The sequence below is a fragment of the Vigna unguiculata genome, chromosome 7, assembly GCF_037176805.1.
Source record: "Vigna unguiculata cultivar grain cowpea cultivar isolate G323 ecotype 2 chromosome 7, ASM3717680v1, whole genome shotgun sequence".
NCBI classification, from domain to species: domain Eukaryota; kingdom Viridiplantae; phylum Streptophyta; class Magnoliopsida; order Fabales; family Fabaceae; genus Vigna; species Vigna unguiculata.
In genome coordinates, this window is record NC_140798.1 from 46,430,932 (window position 1) to 46,452,611 (window position 21,680).

Sequence of the window (21,680 nt, forward strand, 5' to 3'; positions counted from 1 at the left end):
ATGAATTTAGTAGACCTTTTTGTTTACGTACCAGCTGCATTGTTTTGTTCACGTACTAGCGGCATCCACAGTTTTCTTTTTAGGATCAATATCTACACTACAATTGATAAACGTAATTTGAATTATAAAACTATGACATCGTATACCCAAATAAACAAAATGTTAAATTGAATCTTACCGGTGGAGTTATTACTTACTTTTGCAGTTGCTATCTTATTTTCAAATTATTTCTTCAATTAATTAGAATTAATAAAAAGAATAGTAAAGCATTTTGTAAAAAGGGGCAAAGCATTTCTCCTCTTGGATACATACAACTTGATTTTTGTATTTCACAGCGACAAACTAAGTCATTAATCAAGAATAAGCAGGCCTCAAAATCCAAACAACAAATTTCACTTTTTTATACCTGACTTTACACTAGAGCGGTGTAGATAGTCATTGTCCGTTCATAATCCAGCCATCTCATACTTAATCCAAATATAACAGCCATGTTAAACAGTTATATGCGTTCAAATTGATAAATGGTTAGTTACTTGAAAAAAAGGTATAAGCTTTGATCTATTACCTAATCATTCCTAAACTGAATGCATCAACGGTGAAACTCATTAACTTTACCATTTTTTTTCCTTAAACAGAAGTGAAAATTAAATGGAAAGGATCATATCATAACAAACATACCAAGTTCTGTGGATGCAACGACATGTTTTCATCCATCACTAAAGAAACTACAGATCAACAAGAAACACACTCTATACAAAGACCAAAGTTCAGTACTCAGGGTCATTGTGTTTTATTCGCCATGCTTATTTCCCCACAAAGTGACGTTGACGGCTTGTGCGAAGCGTAAATCACTCCTTTTGAGGTTTCTACAGAAGAAAAAATAAGTGTTAAATTGTGGAAAAATTGGAGAGGCAAGAACATAAGATCCACAATAAAATTCCAAAGCGACGAAGATGAAAAAAAACAGATGCAATGAAAACAAATCAAGTTCTTCCCATTTCAAAGATAGATTATAAAGATCATTTTATACAAGGACCAGGCATGACTTGATGGAACATTCCAATCACCCCTAGCTGGCTTTGATAAAGTGCAAATCATGGTAAAAGGTGACCATCCCCCTAAACTCTACCGCTGTCCATGCATGTAGGAAATGGCCCTCTTGGTTTACACCAAAATGAATTTGACCAAAAACTGAGCAAAAGCAAACAAATTATTCAAGAACAAACAGTATCAGCAGTCAACATTTTAGAAGAACTTCAATGCGGTTTTTCAAGGCTGTATAATTTCCCTTTAAACATTGCATTGGATAATAAACCACAATTTCATCCTTAAACTATTATTCTCTCCAATGTAGTCTTCAAAGTGAAAAGAACAACTTGAGTAGTCTAAAAAATATTACAAATCGTACAAAATAGTCCACAAAATATTTAAAAACACATGAAATTGATCCAAAAACTTCATTGAAATACATCAACTAAGGGATAAAAGTGATTGATATTCACAGCACTTCCGAAAATACTTACATAATTCTATTGTTTTGGGAAAATCTTAGACGGTGATATGATAATTTGGAGACCAAATTAGTAGTTTGTTTAATCACAGGAAAAAAAGAAAAAGAAAAAGAGAGACAGAAAGAACGGGGCTGAACAAATTCAACAAAATGACGACTAGTAAAGAGAATTTTCAAATGATCTCAACTGCTAAATATTGCAGAAAAGAGGTAGACAGACCTACCAGTCACCCGTTCCCACAAAACTGATAACAACGAAATTCGTAACCCAAAAAAGAAACGGTAAAAATTTAGAATATGATTCACAACGAGTAAGTTCAGTGTTCTGTAAAACCCCTATATTAGTTTTAATAAATGAACCGCTCAAATGACGACCACAACAGATTGTTAGAAAAGAACTGCACAAATCAAACAAAATGTCAAATGAGTAAACCCATCAATCATGTAAAATTTCATAGTTCTGGAAGTTGAACTTCATCGTGATCTCTACAGCATGAAATAAGAAAAGTAACAAATTCCAAAAAAGAAAAATAATGTAATTGACACAGCAGTGGTTCAAAAACGTGGTTTCTTGACATACACAGAATAAATCAAATTTGACAATAAAAATAAAAGTATGAGTAGAGCGAAAAAGAAAAACGTGTACCTTATCAGCAGTGCCTTCGTTCTTCTCAGCAGCGTTTTTGTCATTCTCAGCCCTAACCTTATTACCCTGAAGCTTCTGTTTCTCCAATCTTTCCCTCTCCCATTTCTGCACACAGAAGAAAAACGTGTAACATAGCATTACAAAGATTGATTCCGAAAAGGGCGAAAAGTGAGAGTACCTGGATGTAGACATTCTCTTTGGCCTGTTCTTCCTCGCTCAGAACGCGACCTTTGTCGCTGAAGAAGCGACTGAAAGCACCGCGATTCGTTGAGTCCATCGCACGAGTTACGGATCCTCGACTCACCCACGATCTCATAGCCATTAAATCAACGATATTACACGGTGGTGGCGGTGCTTTTATCACTACAAAAAAGAAACAAGAAAGTCAAACACCCTAGAATTTTCTTTCCTTCCTTTTATAGAATCACCGTGTCGATCTCTACCCGACCCGAATTAACCAACCCGTTAATTTTATTTATTTTTTACTTCTTCAAAACGTCTTTTGAGAATGTAAAATCTTATGCATGAAAAATAAAACATTAAAGTTAATAAATGCTTGTATAAGCTGTTTTATATGATTTTCGTAATTTTTATTTTTTAATCTTATGAATGATATTATTTTGCCTTGTCAAAATATATTTTTTATCTCATCCAAATTACTCGAACTTCGTTACAAATTTAAGAAAATTATATTTGCTACCAATACTTTAAATATGTATAGATATTCTTTCTTACTAATTTAATAAGTAACTACAACGATATAATGGTTAACTAGAGCCTTTAAAGACCAATGGGTCTAATTTTAGTAAACACCACCCAGTTCGTGTTAAATAATATAAATATATTTAAGGGAATGTAAACAAAAAATTGTAATGGTTGAGTTAATTTGTAAATTTTTTTTACACCATTAAATATTGTTGATGATAAATACATACTTTTTTTATTATTTTTATTACTTATTTTGAAACAAAGCCCTTCTACTTTAAAAAAAAACACACACACACATTATTGTAAGAAAACAAATTTAAAACTTCATGATATAATATCTCATTAGGTAATTTACTTTTTGTAAAAATAAAAATAATAATATTTTTTATAAAAAAAATATAAAAGAAAAAGAAGTGTATAAATAAATAAATAAATAAATATATATATATATATATATATGTGTGTGTGTATTTGTTTTTCTAACAAATTGTAAGAGGTACTAATAATAAAATTTTAAATTATAAATTATATTTTTTTTTCTAAATTACATGACACTAATAGAATCAGATCTCACATTCATATCTTATTATACTTTATCAGTATGGATCCTTATCTATAGTATAGTATGTACTCTAAATAACTTGTTGACACCTCATCACACTCAGAAAGAAATTTTATTGTGATTTGCTTTAAAGATTACATGATATTCAATATACTGGCAGGTGGCATTGAGCTCTTATATTAATGAGAAAAATATTTTAGCACTTGATCACACATCACTTGAATTCAGAGTCATTTTACCCATTATTATTGAATTAGCTTGTTTTTTTGTTTTACATTATTAAGTATTATGCAGAAAAAATGTATTATATATATATATATATATTCTTATGTTTTTTTCTAACAAATGGTGAGAGGTACTAGTAAAAACATTTTATCTTATAAAAGATCTTATTTTCATAATTTTTTTTTTTCTAAATTACATGATAGTTACTAGAGTCAAATGTCACATTCATATCTTATCATACTTTATCAGCATGGATTCTTATCTAATATAGTATGTACTATAAATTAGTTGTTGACACCTCATCACATTTAGAAAGGAATTCTATTGTGATTTGCTATACAGATTACATAACACTCAATATACAGACATGTGAAACTGAGCTCTTATCTTACTTCATGAGAAAATTTCTATAGCACTTGATCACACATTAATTCAATTCAAAGTTATTTTACCCCTTAATATTTAATTAGCTTATATTTCTGTTTTACATTATTAAATATTATCAAGAAATAAATGTATTGATTATTTTTTATTTACTTTTTTACGCCATGTTCATATTATAATATATATATATATATATATATATATATATATATATATATATATATATATATATATATATATATATATATATATATATTCTTCTAGTTTTCTAACAAATTACAAGATGTACTAGTAAAAACATTTTATCTTATAAAATATTTTATTCCCATAATGTTTTTTTGTTCTAAATTACATAACTCTTACCAGAGTAAAATGTCACATTCATATTATCATACTTTATCAGCATGGATTCTTATCTAATATAGTATGTACTGTAAATTAGTTGTTGACACCTCATCACATTCAGAAAGGAATTCTATTGTGATTTGCTATACAGATTACATAACATTCAATATACAGACAGGTGACACTGAGCTCTTATCTTATTTCATGAGAAAAATTCTATAGCACTTGATCATATATTAATTCAATTCAAAGTTATTTTATCCCTTATTATTTAATTAGCTTATATTTTTGTTTTACATTTTTAAATATTATCAAGAAAAAAAATGTATTGATTATTTTTTATTAACCTTTTTTAAACCATGTTCATATTATACTATATATATATATATATATATATATATATATATATATATATATATTCTATCTTTCTAACTAATCATAAGAGGTACTAGTAAAAATATGTTATCTTATAAAAGATTTTATTTCAATAGTCTTTTTTTTTCTTAAATTACATGACACTTAATAGAGTTAAATGTCACATTCATATTTTATCATACTTTATCAGCATGAATTCTTGTCTATAATATAGTATGTATTGTAAATTACTTATTGACACCTCATCACATTCAAAAAGAATTTTTATTGTGATTTGTTTTAAAAATTACATGACATTCAATATACTGAGAGGTGACACTCAACTCTTATCTTCATCATAAAATATTTGTAGCACTTGATAACACATTACTCCAATTAAGAGTTATTTTATCCTTATTATTGAATTAGCTTGTATTTTTTTTACATTAGTAAATATTATAAAAAAATGTATTGATTATTTTTTATTAACTTCTTTTATACTATGGTAATTATATATATATATATATATATATATATATATATATATATATATATATATTTTGTTCAATTTTTCTAACAAATTGTAAGAGATACTAGTAAAAATATTTTATCTTATAAAAGATTTTATTCTCATCATTTTTTTGAATTACATGACATTTAATAAAGTCAAGTGTTACATTCATATCTTATCATACTTTATTAACATCGATTTTTAAATATAGTATGTTGTAAATTGCTTGTTGACACCAAATAACACTCAGCAAGGATTTTTATTGTCATTTGTTTTAAAGATTACATGACATTCAATATTCTGACAGGTGGCACTGGGCTCTTATCTTAGTTCATCAAAAAAATTCTTTTAACACTAATCACACAATACTTAAATCTGGATTCATTTGACCTGTATTATTGAATTACCTTGTATTTTTGTTTTACACTATTAAATATTATCAAGAAAAAAGTGGATTGATTATTTTTTATACCATGTTCGTTATATATATATATATATATATATATATATATATATATATATATATATATATATATATATATATATATATATATATATATATATTATACTGTTTTTTTAACTAATTGTAAGAGGTACTAGTAAAAACATTTTATCTTTTAAAATATTTTATTCTCTTAATTTTTTTTATTAAATTACATGACACTTAATAGAGTGAAATGTTACATTCATATCTTATAACATATATGTAGTATAGTATGTATTGTAAATTATTTGTTGACACCTCAACATAGAAAGAATTTTTATTGTGATTTGTATTAAAGATTATATGACATTCAATACAGTGACAGGTGGCACTGAGTTCTTATCTTACTTTATAAGAAAAATTTATAACATTTGCACACATTACTTCAGTTTAGAGTCATTTTATCCCTATTATTGAATTAGTTTGTACTTTTGTTTTCATTATTAATTTTTATCAAGAAAAATGTTTTGATTATTTTTTATTAGCCTTTTTTGTACCATGTTCATATTATATATATATATATATATATATATATATATATATATATATATTCTTTTTGTTTTTCTAACAAGTTGTAAGACGTACTATTATAAACCGTTTATCTTATAAAAGGCATGATACTTAATAGAGTCAAATATCACATTTAAATCTTATCATACATTATCAACATTAATTCTTATTTATACTATAGGATGTACTGTAAATTACTTGTTGACACCTCATCACACTCAGAAAATATTTTTATTATGATATGCTTTAAAGATTATATGACACTCGATACACTGACATGTTGCATTGAGCTCTTATCTTAGTTTATGAGAGAAATTTTGTGGCAATTGATCACTCATTACTTCAATCCAGAGTCATTTTACCTCTATTATTGAATTAGCTTGTATTTTTTTCTTACCTTATTAAATATTATTAAGAAAAAATTGTATTGATTATTTTGTATATTAACCCTTTTTTATACCATGTTCATATTATATGTATTGTTCTATTTTTCTAACAAATTATAAGAGGTATTAGTAAAAACATTTTATCGTATAAAAGGTTTTATTCTCATATTTTTTTTCTAAATTAGATGACACTTAATAAAGTCAAATGTCACATTCATACCTTATCATACTTGATCAGCATGGATTCTTATCCATAGTATCGTACTATAAATTACTTGTTGCCACCTGATCACACTCAGAAAGAATTTTTATTGTCATTTGATTTAAAGATTACATGACATTCAATATATTGACACGTGACACTGAACTCTTATCTTAGTTCATGAGAGAAATTCTATAGTACTTGATCACACATTATTTCAATTCAGAATCATTTTACTCCTATCGTTGAATTAGCTTGTATTTTTGTTTTACATTATTAAATATTTTCAAGAAAAAAATTTGATGATTAGTTTTTATTAGCCTTTTTTTCATACCATGTTCATATGTTTACATATATTTAAGTGAATGTACACTTTTACACACACACATATATATATATATATATATATATATATATATATATATATATATATATATATATATATATATAAATATAAATGATAGAGATTCTATTTATGAGAAATTAATATATGTGTTTCATTTGTATAAATATTATAATAATATATTATAATTTCAATATAAATATAATTATAATTTTTTTATAAAATTTTTTAAAACGTAAACAAGTTAAACAAAAAAGTGTTTTATGAATTAGCTACTAAATAAATTTAATTTAATTTTAGAAGAAACTAAATTACTTCATTTAAAAGTTGTTAAATTTATTTGTTAATTGAAGGAATACATAAATATAAATATAAGATACATCAAGAACAAATCTTAAAAAGCTCTATAAATCTTTTTTGTTTTTTGATTGAAAGTATTTTATTCCCCTCCTATTTTATATTTGTTCATATTTGATGGTTACCACCAGATGTGAAGAAAGGGGTGAATGATCTGAGTCTCTCTTATTTATTACAATTTACTACAGCAATATTAATTACAACTATTCCAGGCAGGTTTCTTCAGTTCAAAGTGATTTTACTTTGTTATAGTTTAATTTGTAATTTTCTTTTACATTATTAAATATTGTTAATATGAAATGCATAAATTTTTTACTATTTTTATTACTTATTTTGAAATCAAGTCCTTTTACTTTAAATAAACACACAAATTATTATGAATAAAAAAATGTAAACATGCATGATGTAATATCTCATGAGAGTAATTGTAACGTCCCATTTAATTATTAAACGAAATTAAAGGAAACGTCACGCGATAAAAGTATAGCAGCGTAGTCTTGGGGTCCTTAACTCAACCCCTACAAAAGTCGGGCACACCACGATGTCAAGGGAAAGCTGAAAGCACAACTAACAAAGAGTGTAGAGTAGGAAAACGTAAAACGATACAGGGGTCGTAGCCCTAGAGATAACATGAATAAAATAACTCTAGCCCCGATGGCTAAGCAGCGGGATCGTCATTCCCTTGTTGACCACGAGAACCTCGCCCATCTGCTCCCATCAACCAAGTTGATGATCATCGCAAGAAAGAACAGCCACATACAACACAATCATGCAACAAAACGGGTAAGCTAGAGCCAACAACATATGCATCATACAGTCAAATGTATTTTCATCATTTCACATCCATATAACAACCAAACATGTTATGACCCTTCATTCGATACACTACGACTCGACTCGACTCATCCGGATACGTATAACTTAGTCGAATTCAGCGGATGCTTGCACTTATGGTGGATACCTCTGCTCGACCCTGAGCTGCTCGACCCTGAGCTACATGTTACAAGTGTTATGATGAATCAAATTTCCCTCACCACAAGGTTAGCCCTTAATGGATTTCAGGCCTCTTGCTACTCTCACCACAAGGGTCAGTCCGCTCTAGGTGAGACTAACTGGCTCCTCAGAGTGTCAGGATGCAACCTTACCTTGAATTCTTACCTAGTTATACAGATGGGGCACCACCATGGACACCCACTAACAGGGGCCATGAGATTACGTCCCGACCACTGAAGCGCAACCTCGAAAGTCTCACCTAGAGACCCCCAAGGAAATTTACAGGCTGACATAGACCAACATTCATAAATCAGCAATGAAAGAACATTAAATCATATTTACATTTCCATACCCATCCCTGAGGTTAATTCCTCATACATATCACATTTTGAATCCACATATTTGCTCATCGCCACCCCATGAGTCTAGGGCTTCACCTCATATCAATACCATGTTCCTTTAGTTTCAAACCACTCATTCATTTCACATGCCAAGTTCCCACAACACCCATCATTCATCATTTATGAATCATATCACGCATATACAGCAGGTCATTAGGCATACATTCATACATCAGTACATACATCTCATCATGGCAGTCATACCCAAACAATTCCAAGCATAAGAGATTAAATACGCAACCAAACGCCACACTGTCTCGCCCAATCCCTCGCTCAGACTGAAGGGTCTCGCTCAGGCGGAACCCCTTCGCCTAGGCGAGGGCTCGAAGGAGGAACCAGGAGCCAACGCGGGATCTCGCTTAGGCGAGTTCCTTCTCGCCTGGGCGAGATGCTCGCTCGCTCAAAAACAAGGAGCGGGTCGCCTAGGCGACCACTCGCGAAATCTGGTCTAGGCGAGCCCCTATCTGTCTCGCTTAGGCGAGACTGACCCGCCTGAGCGAGATTAACAAGTCTCGCCACTGTTTCACCTGCAGCAGCCAAGTTCTTCACCCAAACAGTTCATGCAATATACTCTCACGCATCAAAACGAAATATCACACCATAAAATCAACAACCAACTCATACATGGTTCAGAAGAATGACTCGAAATTAAAAACCCTAACTTCCCGTACCTGAAAATAGGTTCGTACAGGACGTTCGACGCGTAACCAAGGAGCACAGCAGCTCTAGAACTCACTAAGGAGCTGAAAACAGAAAGTGCACGGAACAATGGCAGATTAGTATTAAACCCTAACTGCGAAAATACAAGGGAAAGCAAAAAGGGAACTCCGATGATCTAGAGGGGTACTTACGTGGAGTAGAAACTAATCCGGAGCTAGCTCGAGAGACTTGGGGAGGAACCCTAACAGAGCTCTAGTGCGGAAGGGGAAGGTGACGGCTGCTGAGTTTCTGCAAGAGTGAAAGTGAGTGTGGAATTAGGGCAGACCTAAGGACTTTATACGTTGGGCCGGCCTTAGGCCCACTTACAAGGACAGTCCACTAATCTTTAGGACAAAAATTATAAAAGGGCCTTACAGTAATTTCCTTTCTCTAAAAGTAATAATAGAAACATTTTTTATAAAAAGTTTATAAAAGATAATATATATATATATATATATATATATATATATATATATATATATATTGTTTTTCAAATAAATTAAAAGAGGTGTAAGTAAAGATATTTTATCTTGTAAAAGATTTTATTCTCATAATATTATTTTTTAAATTACATGACACTTAATATAGTCAAATGTCATATTTATATTTTATCATACTTTATTAGTATGGATTCTTATTTATAATATAGTATGCACTGTAAGTTATTTTTGACATCTTGTCACACTCAGAAATGACTTTTATTATGATTTAATTTAAAGATTGCATGATATTCAATAAATTGACAGGTGACACTGTGATCTTGTCTTATTTGATAAAAAAAAAATCTTTGTCACCTCATCATACCTTACTTCAATTTAGAGTGATTTTACCTTCTATTATTATTTCAGATGTAATATTTATTTCGCATTATTAAATTTTAACAAAAAAAATTGTTAATTATATTTTATTAGCCTTCTTTTCATACCATATTCATAATTTAAATTTGTTGAAGAGATTGAAACGTAAAATTATATATATATATATATATATATATATATATATATATATATATATATATATATATATATATATATATAATTATTGATTGTCACCTTAAACATTATAGAGATTATATTTAAAAGAAATTAGTATGTGTGTTTCATTTGTATAAATATTATAATAATATATTATAATTACAATATAATTATAATTATATCTTTTTATAGAAAAATGAAAACGTAAACAAGTTAAACAGAGAAGAGTTTTATGAAGTAGCTAACAAGTAAATTAATTTAAATTTAGAAGAAACTAATTTAGTTTTTTTAAAATAGTTTAATTTGTAATTTTCTTTTACATTATCAAATTCCTGTTAATAAGAAATACTACTCTTTTTTTGTTTATTTTTATTACTTATTTTGAAACCAAGTCCTTTCACTTTAAGTAAACACGCAAACTATTGTGAATAAATAATAATTAAACCTTCATGATAAAATATCTCGATAATAATTTAGTTTTTTAATAGTAATTATAGGAATATTTTTTATAAAATGGGTAATTTATATATATATATATATATATATATATATATTACTATTTTTTAAATAAGTTGTAAAAGGTATTAGTAAAGATATTTATTCGTATCAAACATTTTATATTCATATTTTCTTTTCTAAATTATATGACACTTGATATGGTCAGGTGTCATGTTCATGTTTCATCATACTTTAATACTATAATTCTTATATATAGTTTTTATTTATAGTATAGTATGTACTGTAAATTATTTATTAACATCTCATCACATTAAAAAGGATTTTTATTATTACATGATATTTAATATACTTATGATTAACATTGAAGTTTTATCTTATTTCATGACAAAGATCTTTTTACACATGATAACACTTTTTATTTTGTATTATTGAATATTACCAAGAAAATAGTTTATTGATTATTTTTCATTAGTTTTTTTTATACCATGTTCATATTTTTAAATATAATATATTTAAGAGAATGTTAACTTATATATATATATATATATATATATATATATATATATATATAAAGTTATTAAAAGATAATGTTACTTTAAACATTAAATATGATAGAGATTATATTAAATATTAGAATACATTATAATTATAATTATAATTGTAATAATTTTTTTATAAAAGAAATAAAAGCGTAAATAAATCATACAAAATTATTTTATGAATTGGCTAATAAATAAATTAATTTTAATTTTATATGAATCTGGTTTATTTTTTTAAAAGTGGTTAAATTTATTTATTAACAGAAGGAATGCATAAATATAAGCTACGTCAAGAAACAAAACTTAAAAAGTTCTATAATTTCTTTTTTCAATTGAAAGAATTTTATTCCCCCTCTTCTACTATATTTATTCATCTTTGATGATGGTTATCAAATTTAAAAAAATAAGTGAATGATTTTAGTCTGTCTTATTTGTTACAACAATATTAATCACAGCTATTTTAGACACATTTCTCCAGTTCAAAGTGATTTTAATTTGTAATGGTTGAGTTATTTTGTATTTTTATTTTACATCATTAAATATTGTTAATAAGAAAGACATACTTTTTTTTATTATTTTTATTACTTATTTTGAAACCAAGTCAGTTCACTTTAAATAAACACATAAACTATTGTGAAAAAAAATATTTAAACCTATCTCTCGAAAGTAATTTAGATTTTGTAAAAGTAATTATAGGAATATTTTTTATAAAATGGAAAATTTATATGTATATATATATATAGATATAATTATTCTTTTTTTTTCTAATAAATTGTAAGAGACATTAATAAAAATATTTTATCTTATAAAAGATTTTATTCTCATAATATTTTATTCTAAATTACATTAGACTTAATATAGTTAGAAGTGATATTCATATCCATCATACTTTATTAGTATGAATTCTTATTTATAATATAGTATGTGTTGTAAGTTACTTAATGATATATTATTACATTCAAAAAAGACTTTTATTGTGATTTATTTTAAAGATTACATGGCATTCAATATATTAACAGGTGATACTGATATCTTATCTTATTTCATAAAAACATTTCTTTTTAACCAGATCACACGCCTTACTTCAATTTAGAGTGATTTTATCTCATATTACAAAGTTAGATGGTATTTTTATTTTACATTATTAAATATTACCAATAAAAGAAGTTATTGATTTTTTTATTAGCCTTTTTGATATCATGTTTCTATTTTTAAATATATTTAAGGGAATATAAACTTATATATATATATATATATATATTTAAATATATCAGCTGGGCCAGTCTGCCACTCTTGGGCCGAGTTACAATTTTTAAACTATGTTTTGGTGACTGTTTGGTGGCGGACCATGCCGGGCCAACGTGACCTACCCTATTAGTGAGGAAGCATTAATATTTGACTCACCAAATTCAAGAATTAGATGTTCATGATCAATGATCAAATACAAATGCTGGCACACGGATTCTGGAATCCCGCTGTAGAAAAGCAGTTCATTATTTTTCTCTTTTCTTTTCAATTATTATGCACTATTTCTGAAGATTCCCCTGTCACTTAACTCCCTTTTCTGGGAACGTGATTTATGTATATCAGTTTCAAAACATATTCTTTTCTTCCCCACTTTATCAGCAGTAATTTATTTGGCCTGTGGGAATGGTTAAAAATCTAAAATATTAAGGAGAACAAAAATTAAGTACTGATTTTACATTTGTTATCTTATCATATCGTATATGTATTCTACAATATTTTCAAAGGGTTGCATGGTTAACTTCTTTCATCCATTTCTCTTGTTATATTTTAGTCTTCCATGGTTGAGTATATGTTACTTCACATCTCACAATAAAACTTTCCGATCTCTCTTAATACTTCAAGAGTATGTCGTACATTATACCGTATACTTTTTGCGTTGTCTATTCTTCTTTTTAGTTGCTTTGAAATTAGTAACACAATACAAGGCCCAAAGGAACTGAACTTTGAACTATCAATTAATGTAACTTGTTCACTCATCTTATAGTTTCTATAAATGAAGAAGAAATACTTTTATGTGATGTGTGGTGAACATGATTGAAGAGCATGCATGCAAGAGAGCACACTGGTTTTAAAGGGCGGGTTTGTAAATCGACCATTACACTACAAACCCTCTGTGCTTCGTGTCGTTTTTGTCGCTGTGTTTGGTTCATGTCAACCTCACAGTGACATATACCAGTTTTCTGCATGTAGCCTCACACGTATACAAAATCATGGCCTTACACCTATTGAGTGAAATTAATTAATGATCCATCGAATGTGCTTCTGTGCCGATTACCTTTCTGCACTGTGTCCCTGTCTGTTTCCATAATACAATAACTCATTACCTTAACTGAGGAATATTCTGTGAGGTTGTGTTGGATCTATATTACATTTAGCAAAATCTGAACCAAACTCTCTTATACTTCACACAGATTCTAGCAAAGAAAACAATGGCAGATTGGGGCTGTGTCACCAAATTTGAAGTTCAGCAAAACCCTCTCTTAAGGGTTCCAAACACAAAGCCTCCGTTCACTATTGGCCAACTCAAGAAAGCCATTCCCCCACATTGCTTTGAGCGTTCCCTCCTCTCTTCATTCTACTATGTTGTTTCTGATCTTTCACTGGCCTTCATTCTCTACACTGCCACCACCTTCTTCCACCTTCTTCCTCACCCTCTTTCCCTCATTGCTTGGCCAATCTACTGGGTTCTCCAAGGTTGCGTTCTCACTGGGGTGTGGGTGATTGCTCATGAGTGTGGTCACCATGCCTTCAGCAAGAACCAATGGGTCGATGATCTAGTTGGTTTCACACTTCACTCAGCACTTCTGGTCCCTTACTTTTCATGGAAAATAAGCCATCGCCGCCACCACTCCAACACAGGTTCCCTTGACCGTGACGAAGTGTTTGTCCCAAAATCCAAATCCAATGTTGCATGGTACCACAAGTGCTTCAACAATCCAACAGGAAGGGCTGTTTCTCTTCTCATCACGCTCACACTGGGATGGCCTCTGTATCTAGCCTTCAATGTTTCTGGTAGACCCTATGATCGTTTTGCAAGCCACTACCACCCTTATGCTCCCATATATTCAGACCGTGAAAGGCTTCTGATCTATGTTTCTGATGTTTCTTTGTTTTGTGTCGCATTCTTTCTCTACCGCGTTGCAACTGTGAGAGGACTGGTTTGGTTGGTTTGTGTTTATGGGGTGCCATGGCTCATCGTAAATGGCTTTCTTGTGACCATCACGTATTTGCAGCACACACACTCTGCTTTGCCACACTATGATTCATCAGAATGGGAGTGGTTGAAGGGTGCTTTGGCAACTATGGACAGAGATTATGGGATTCTGAACAAGGTATTTCATCATATAACTGATACGCATGTCACTCACCATCTCTTCTCTACAATGCCTCATTACCGTGCAATGGAAGCAACCAATGCAATCAAGCCTATATTGGGTGAGTACTATCAATTTGATGACACCCCATTTTACAAGGCACTGTGGAGAGAGGCAAAAGAGTGCCTTTATGTGGAGCCAGATGAAGGAACTTCACAGAAGGGTGTGTATTGGTACAGGAACAAGTTTTGATGAAGCAAACAATGGGACATTTGTTTTTGTGATGTATCAATGAATTAGAAAGTTATAAATAAGTGGATTTGTCCCTTAATGAGTTGTGTTTTGTGAACAGTTTGTTTCCGTTATGGTCATAATTGAAAAGTAATTGTGTTCTTAATTATATGTGGAAAGGGATGTGTGATGTATGCCTTTAACTTTCCTCCACAAATACTCATAGCAATGTTGTTGGTAATGTTTGTGTTTAGGTGTTTACCTATGCTTGAAGCTTTGTGAAACAATAAATATTCATCGTTTTAATAATTATTTGTCAGATATTTGATTATTCCTGGTTAAGGAAAATAATGAAAGCATGAATCAATTAATAACCTCAAATTTTTCACATGAAAATTCAAAAGAGCTACTACGAGAAGAAAATATTTAAAAAACTCTAGTTTTTTTGTGTGTATTTTCAATATAAAGCTTTTATCTAAGTAAAAAAAAAATGGTGGATATGAGTTTTGAGGCAAATATTATAGAAGTCAATTATTAGTATCGGTTTTATAAGTGATTTTGTATAAAAATTACTGATACGGATATATATTTAAAAAAAGTACGTAAACGAATAAAAATGATTAAAATTGTAAATTCTAAAACCGATTTAGTTTATTAAAAATATGAAATTGTACATAATAATAATAATAATAATAATAAGTTTTCTTTTAAAATTAAAAGTCGTACTTTTCAAAATGTGCAATAAGTAAATTTTATACAAAATTATACTAATTTTGTAAAAAAGCCGGTTTAATCTCCCAATCAAAATTATATTTTTTTATCTATATCTTATTCAAAGATATTACTTGTCTATTCGGAAAATCAACTTGTATATTAATATATATGAATGAAATTCTTCAAATATTATCACACTTAATAAAACAGCATGTAACAATTTTTAAAACACAATTTTTTTTTTCTCTACAGATATAATGTTATGTTGCGTTAGTATCTAAAATTAAGAAAAATTTAAATTGCTTCACTTAATTAAGTCTATAAGTTTTATCATTTATTATTAGTCTGCTCCTAAAATGCTAATGTTATAAATAAAGTAACACATCTTTTTAATTGTAAACTATTTAAAAATAAATAAAAGGTTTCAAGCACAATATAACTAACATATAAAATTTCATAAACAAAAATGATGATTTTTAAGTGAGAGTGTTATTGAACAATAATATAAATTTGTACTTAAAGTCTTATAATACATATTTTATTTCCATGCTTTTTATTCTTAGAAGATCTCACGATAAAAAGAAACATATTGTATTAAGAGGTAGAATATGAAATGAGGTAAATGTTAGTTATAATTTTTATGTTCCGTATTAAAACTTTTCCGATTCAAATGTAATTGTGAAATACTATTTCACAAGTCTAAAGTCTAGAAAAAAAATTAACCGTCATTAAATTAAAACGATTATATTAAAGTTTTGAAAGTTTTAAAAAAGAAATATTCAAGTTTGAAAGAAATGAATTCTAATTTATAACTTCAGGAATCTAAAAATACTTAACCCTAAGTGTTAACTTTAGAAACTTTTGTCTAAAATTTAATTAACAATTTAACACCTGATTTTTTAAAAAATGTATAAAAAAAATTTAAACATGTGATTTTTGTGTGTGTTTAATTTAGTGTATTTACAGTTTAATTATTTTCATAATGAAATTGAAACTTGTTATTGTCTGATTAGAAAATCAGTGTGGGTGTCATTCCTTCTTATCTTAATACACACGCAAAGGAAAAGATAAAAACAACAAGAAAATTGAAGAATTTGTGTTAGGCAGAAGCAGCTGAAAGACCAAGTTTCTTCTCCAAACTGATAAAGGCTAGCGTTGTGATTGTGTTTGTGTTGGGTCTTTGTTGGATCATCTCCTTCGCTACTTCACTCAGGTTGTTATCTTAGGTTTTCTCTTTCTGTCTCTCAATTTTCATCTAACAAACAATTCGCACTCAGATTCGTAAATCTCTCTATTAGATCACATGGTTCGAAACCCGTCTTTTCCCCATTTTCATGTCCGTCTCATAAAATTCAGGATCTGAAACGAATTGTTGAGTTGGAGTTTGACTTTAGATTTTTGACAAATTCAGAGTGTGCATGCACTGATGCAACCCCGTTCCCTTATCGTGAATCGAGATTTCTCTTGCGATCATTGAACCTTTTGAATCAAATTAGGTTTAGGTTCCGACTTCGATTGGATTTAGCATTTAGGGTCTGTTAGGTCAGTACTTGCTTATTGCGATTACAGTATGTGTGTTTTTTGTGATTGGTTTTTCGTTATTTACATTTTGGATTGGTTGTTGTTGGATTCAGGTGTTGGTGTAATTGTTTGTACCTTCTCGCGGAGGAACTTGTTGGAGATTGGAGATGAATCAGAGGGGTTTAATATATAGCTTTGTTGCCAAAGGAACTGTTGTTTTAGCGGAACACACACAGTATACGGGGAATTTCAGTACCATTGCTGTTCAGTGCCTGCAGAAGCTACCTTCAAATAGCAGCAAATACACGTATTCCTGTGATGGGCACACCTTTAACTTCCTCATAGACAATGGATTTGGTATTTGTTTTTATGTATTATTGCCTGCTCTACTGATTTAACTGTTAATACATATGCCAATGTCAGAATTTTGTTCTCCGCTTTGCAGTTTTCCTTGTTGTTGCTGATGAGTCAGTTGGAAGGAGTGTTCCTTTTGTATTTCTTGATCGGGTGAAGGATGACTTTATGAAGCGCTATGGAGCAAGCATTAAGAATGATAGTACCCATCCACTTGCTGATGATGACGATGACGACGATTTGTTTGAGGACAGATTTAGCATTGCGTATAATCTTGATAGAGAATTTGGGTTCGTTGTTACTGATCCTTTTCAATTTTTGTTTACTTCTGTTTGTAGTGGTTTTAAATTTTTTATCTGGTTGTGCAGACCAGCACTCAAGGAGCATATGCAGTATTGCTTGAATCATCCAGAGGAAATAAGTAAACTATCAAAGTTGAAGGCTCAAATAACTGAGGTTAAGGGAATAATGATGGACAATATTGAGAAGGTACGTATATGTAACTAAGCCTAAAGTGGAATGTTACTCCGCTCTGAATCCTTGCACAAATGCTAACTAGTTATTTTTGGATATGATGTTAGCGTTTATGTGATCTTCCTTAATTTTGGGGAAGGGTGGAAGGAGTTGTAAATAAGGGATGATAACATTAATATTGCATGCTGTTTCAAACTAGTGAAATTTTCATGTGGTTTCCTAGTGAGACTCATAAAAATGTGAAGCCCGTATGCTTAATATGTATTTGTATTGCTACGACATGATAGATATGGACATACTGAAAATTCTTTCTAATATAAGATATGATACAGCCTACATATATTAACATGAATTTAGGGGCGGATAAACACCTTACATAAAATGCACAAAATGTTAATAGAGAGAGTTTACCATTGCTCGAGAAATACATGACTATCTTAGCGTATGCGGTTATTCCTATGTGTCTTTGAACACAAACAATAAAAGTTAAAACACAACAAAATGTAGAAAAATAAGAAAGGCTGGGTAGTGGGATTATTATCCCCAGCCCTTTCTCAGCTTTTTCGTTTGCCTTCCCATTTCTGAAAAGTGAAATCATATTCTATGGACCATGGCATTCGATGTCCAATTTTTCTTAATAAAGTTAACCACAATATGAGATTCATGAGAACTTGAATTGAACTTAAATATCAGTTGCTCTCATAGTTCACTACACTGGACTTTCTTTTTCCATTTTTCTTTGTGGACCACCGATGGAGTTTTTGTATTGCTCAAGAAGGGAAAAGGACGATTTAAAAACAGAGAAGGGTAGAGAATGTGTCACTGCACAAGGACTGTGCTGCTTTCTTATTGTTATCATTAATTAACTTTTCTTATTGTCTTCTTTTATGTGTAATATTTTGTTTGGTTGTGTTTAAAATATCAAATGTTAGGTTTGTGCTATTGAAGAATTACTCGGTGGGTGATGTTCTCTACAAGTTAAAATAAAATACTTTTAACTTTATGAGCTCTTTTTTTGTCTGTCTTCTATCATACAAATATTAGCCATTTATTTGCCTTGTTAATAGAGTAGTAAATGAAAGGCATGTTAGGGAATTACTAATATTTTCAATATACATATGAAAAAGGATATTAGTAACGTTTCTTAATCACTCATCAATAGCCTTAAAAGAGAGTAAAAATGGCATTGGTGTTTGAAAAGATGTATACTTTTGTATTTTGGCTTTAGGATTGTGAGTATGTGAAGACTGGCTGCTGAAGCTTTTTCTCGTGCATGTATAAAAGACTGGCAGCTTCTGTTTATTGAGCCAAGACTTTTGGAAGGTTTTTAGGCTTGAGAATAAAAAATATTAGTTTCCAGTGCATGCATAAGAGATTGTGCTCATATGGCTGGTAAAATGACATGGCTCATACAAGAAATGTTTTCATATATTTGAATTTCAAGTTTAGGCATACTAAAAGATCCTTTCCTATCACACAGGACCATTATATTAGTTGGAGAGAGACATTTCTCTGAGTAGATACCTGCCACTGTGGGTTATAAGGTCCTTTAGCTGTATTTAGAACTGCACCTTTATTTCTCTGTCTGAACCTTCTATTGTTATTTTAACAAGAGAGGTTCTGGATTAAATATTTACTGGAAATGTCCATTTTATGCCATGGTAGCTTGATGAGATTGCTTGGTTTGACTTCATAGCATATTAGTAGGTTCTTCAAAGGCTGTAATTCAATAGTATCCTTTTGGTTACTCATAAATGTATATGCGTAAAAGCATAAGTTCAGTGTTGTAACAGTTAGACCAACAAAAGGGATATTGACGCCCCTCGGTAGGTTTGGTGGATTGATATTTAAAAAGGTATGCTACTGTAGAATTTGACCCATGTAGGATTTAGGAAGAGATTTTCATCACATTAAAACTGTCATTGAACTGGTAAATCGAAACTGAAATAAGAGACTGCTTAAACATTTCAACTTTTTTCCAAAAGCCACTTTTCTCTCAATGTTAAGCACTTCTAAAACATTTGTTTTTTTCCGTTTTGAAGGTTTTGGATCGTGGAGAGAAGATTGAGCTGCTGGTGGACAAAACAGAAAACTTGCAGTTCCAGGTATGTATTATTGTCCAAATTAAGCATTTGCATATCTCCTTTTTTAATAAATACTTTGTTTATCTAAAAGAAACATTGTTTGAATCAACTAGCCTGAATTCTGAGATAATCATACGGATGCTATTGTATTTCCCATTCAAATTTAGGCTGACAGCTTCCAGAGGCAGGGCAGGCAGTTGAGAAGGAAGATGTGGCTGCAGAATCTCCAAATGAAGCTGATGGTGGGAGGAGGAATCCTTACCTTAGTCATAATTCTGTGGGTTATTGCATGTGGGGGTTTTAAATGTTGATGGAACCACAAGAAGTTGAAGTCATAAACTGTAATTAAGCTTGTGTGGAGAACTGCTAGTTATCTTGAATCAAGCTTATACTTTAGATGCCATTTCTGGATTTGTTGTGTATATCATGACAATGATTTTAGCATTATATAGACTATTGCCACTTTCCCTGTCTTCCCAGTTTTTTTTTTTATTTGTTTCAATTAAAATTGTTAACTGTAGCAGCAGGGTTATGCAATTGCATGCTTCCACAACTTCTATTAGCATTAGCCTGAGACCTGTCCGGTTACCAGTAGCCGAAAACTCAACCACAATTTGACTTTAACAAGATACAACTTCCATTAGCATTCACCTGAGACCTGTCCCGTTACCAGTAGCTGAAAATTCCAAAATTAAATTTTAGTCGATAAGTTTCGTATATAATATTTAAATTTTCATCAATATTAAAATAAACTATTAAGTATAAATTTTAATATTAAAACTACTCTAAGTATCAACTGAAATTATTTAATAAAATTTAACATTAAAACTCTTAAGTAAAACAATTTAAAAACTTTAAAAACGTAATTTTATATTAAGACAATTCTTAACGTAATTGATAAACATACTATACTAAAGTGTCCTAAATATAAAATAAATTTAGTAAATGTTCAATAAAAGAAATTATTTCATTTTTTTAAAGTTTCAATTTATTTCATTTGTATTCCATTTGGGTTAATCTTCTTTTCTTGGATTGGATTCATTTTGTGCACATCCTTCTCATGTGTGTGGAACCTTCTCCCTTCACACATTTTTTTTCATTGATGAAAAAGGATAAGTACTTCTCCATTTCAACAACAATTGTGCTGCAATTTACAATAGGAAAAAACTCTGGATATTCTACACATAATATGAGTTGCCTTATATGCCGATCTGCTAACGTATTGAATACTATAATGAGGATAGGTAGTAATAAAACTATGAATCTGACTTCCAATGAATCCCCTTATTCTCTAGTCATTTGGACTGGCTAACCCTCCATATAAAACACTTTCATATTCTTGTGTACCCTAATATTAAAAGATAAAGCA

The 21,680-nt window shown here is 29.8% G+C and overlaps 3 protein-coding genes across 5 annotated transcripts; 2 read left to right on the forward strand and 1 right to left on the reverse strand.

Annotated features, from left to right (window-relative positions):
- Positions 1–596: 596 nt before the first annotated feature.
- Positions 597–2,610, reverse strand: LOC114190146 (F1F0-ATPase inhibitor protein). The gene is made up of 3 exons (XM_028078929.2): positions 2,335–2,610; positions 2,157–2,261; positions 597–866 (listed from the first exon to the last, which is right to left on the reverse strand). The coding sequence occupies exons 1-3, from the start codon at positions 2,476–2,478 to the stop codon at positions 849–851; spliced, it is 267 nt and encodes an 88-aa protein (XP_027934730.2). The 5' UTR covers positions 2,479–2,610; the 3' UTR covers positions 597–848.
- Positions 2,611–13,879: 11,269 nt separating this feature from the next.
- Positions 13,880–15,473, forward strand: LOC114190784 (omega-6 fatty acid desaturase, endoplasmic reticulum isozyme 1). Its single transcript, XM_028079816.2, has one exon. The coding sequence runs from the start codon at positions 14,049–14,051 to the stop codon at positions 15,183–15,185; it is 1,137 nt and encodes a 378-aa protein (XP_027935617.1). The 5' UTR covers positions 13,880–14,048; the 3' UTR covers positions 15,186–15,473.
- Positions 15,474–16,887: 1,414 nt separating this feature from the next.
- On the forward strand, positions 16,888–20,784 carry VAMP727 (vesicle-associated membrane protein 727). 3 transcript variants are annotated; one of them, XM_028081441.2, is made up of 6 exons: positions 16,888–17,091; positions 17,513–17,756; positions 17,845–18,043; positions 18,122–18,242; positions 20,270–20,332; positions 20,479–20,784. In XM_028081441.2, exons 2-6 carry the CDS (start codon positions 17,567–17,569, stop codon positions 20,620–20,622), a joined length of 717 nt encoding a protein of 238 aa, XP_027937242.1. In that variant the 5' UTR covers positions 16,888–17,091; positions 17,513–17,566; the 3' UTR covers positions 20,623–20,784. The 3 variants fall into 3 exon arrangements, with proteins under 3 accessions (XP_027937242.1, XP_085532425.1, XP_085532426.1); XM_085676300.1 differs by adding an exon at positions 17,290–17,420 and having other exon boundaries at positions 16,934–17,091; positions 17,845–18,242; XM_085676299.1 differs by having other exon boundaries at positions 17,845–18,242.
- Positions 20,785–21,680: the final 896 nt, after the last annotated feature.

Excerpts from the sequence above, each read along its gene's own strand:
- LOC114190146 (XM_028078929.2), bottom strand. The coding sequence starts at position 2,478 with ATGGCTATGAGATCGTGGGTGAGTCGAGGATCCGTAACTCGTGCGATG. Across the intron at positions 2,262-2,334 it reads AAGAGAATGTCTACATCCAG|AAATGGGAGAGGGAAAGATT; the intron begins GTACTCTCACTT and ends TTCTGTGTGCAG.
- LOC114190784 (XM_028079816.2), top strand. The coding sequence starts at position 14,049 with ATGGCAGATTGGGGCTGTGTCACCAAATTTGAAGTTCAGCAAAACCCT.
- VAMP727 (XM_085676299.1), top strand. The coding sequence starts at position 17,567 with ATGAATCAGAGGGGTTTAATATATAGCTTTGTTGCCAAAGGAACTGTT. Across the intron at positions 17,757-17,844 it reads CCTCATAGACAATGGATTTG|TTTTCCTTGTTGTTGCTGAT; the intron begins GTATTTGTTTTT and ends TCCGCTTTGCAG. Across the intron at positions 20,333-20,478 it reads CAGAAAACTTGCAGTTCCAG|GCTGACAGCTTCCAGAGGCA; the intron begins GTATGTATTATT and ends ATTCAAATTTAG.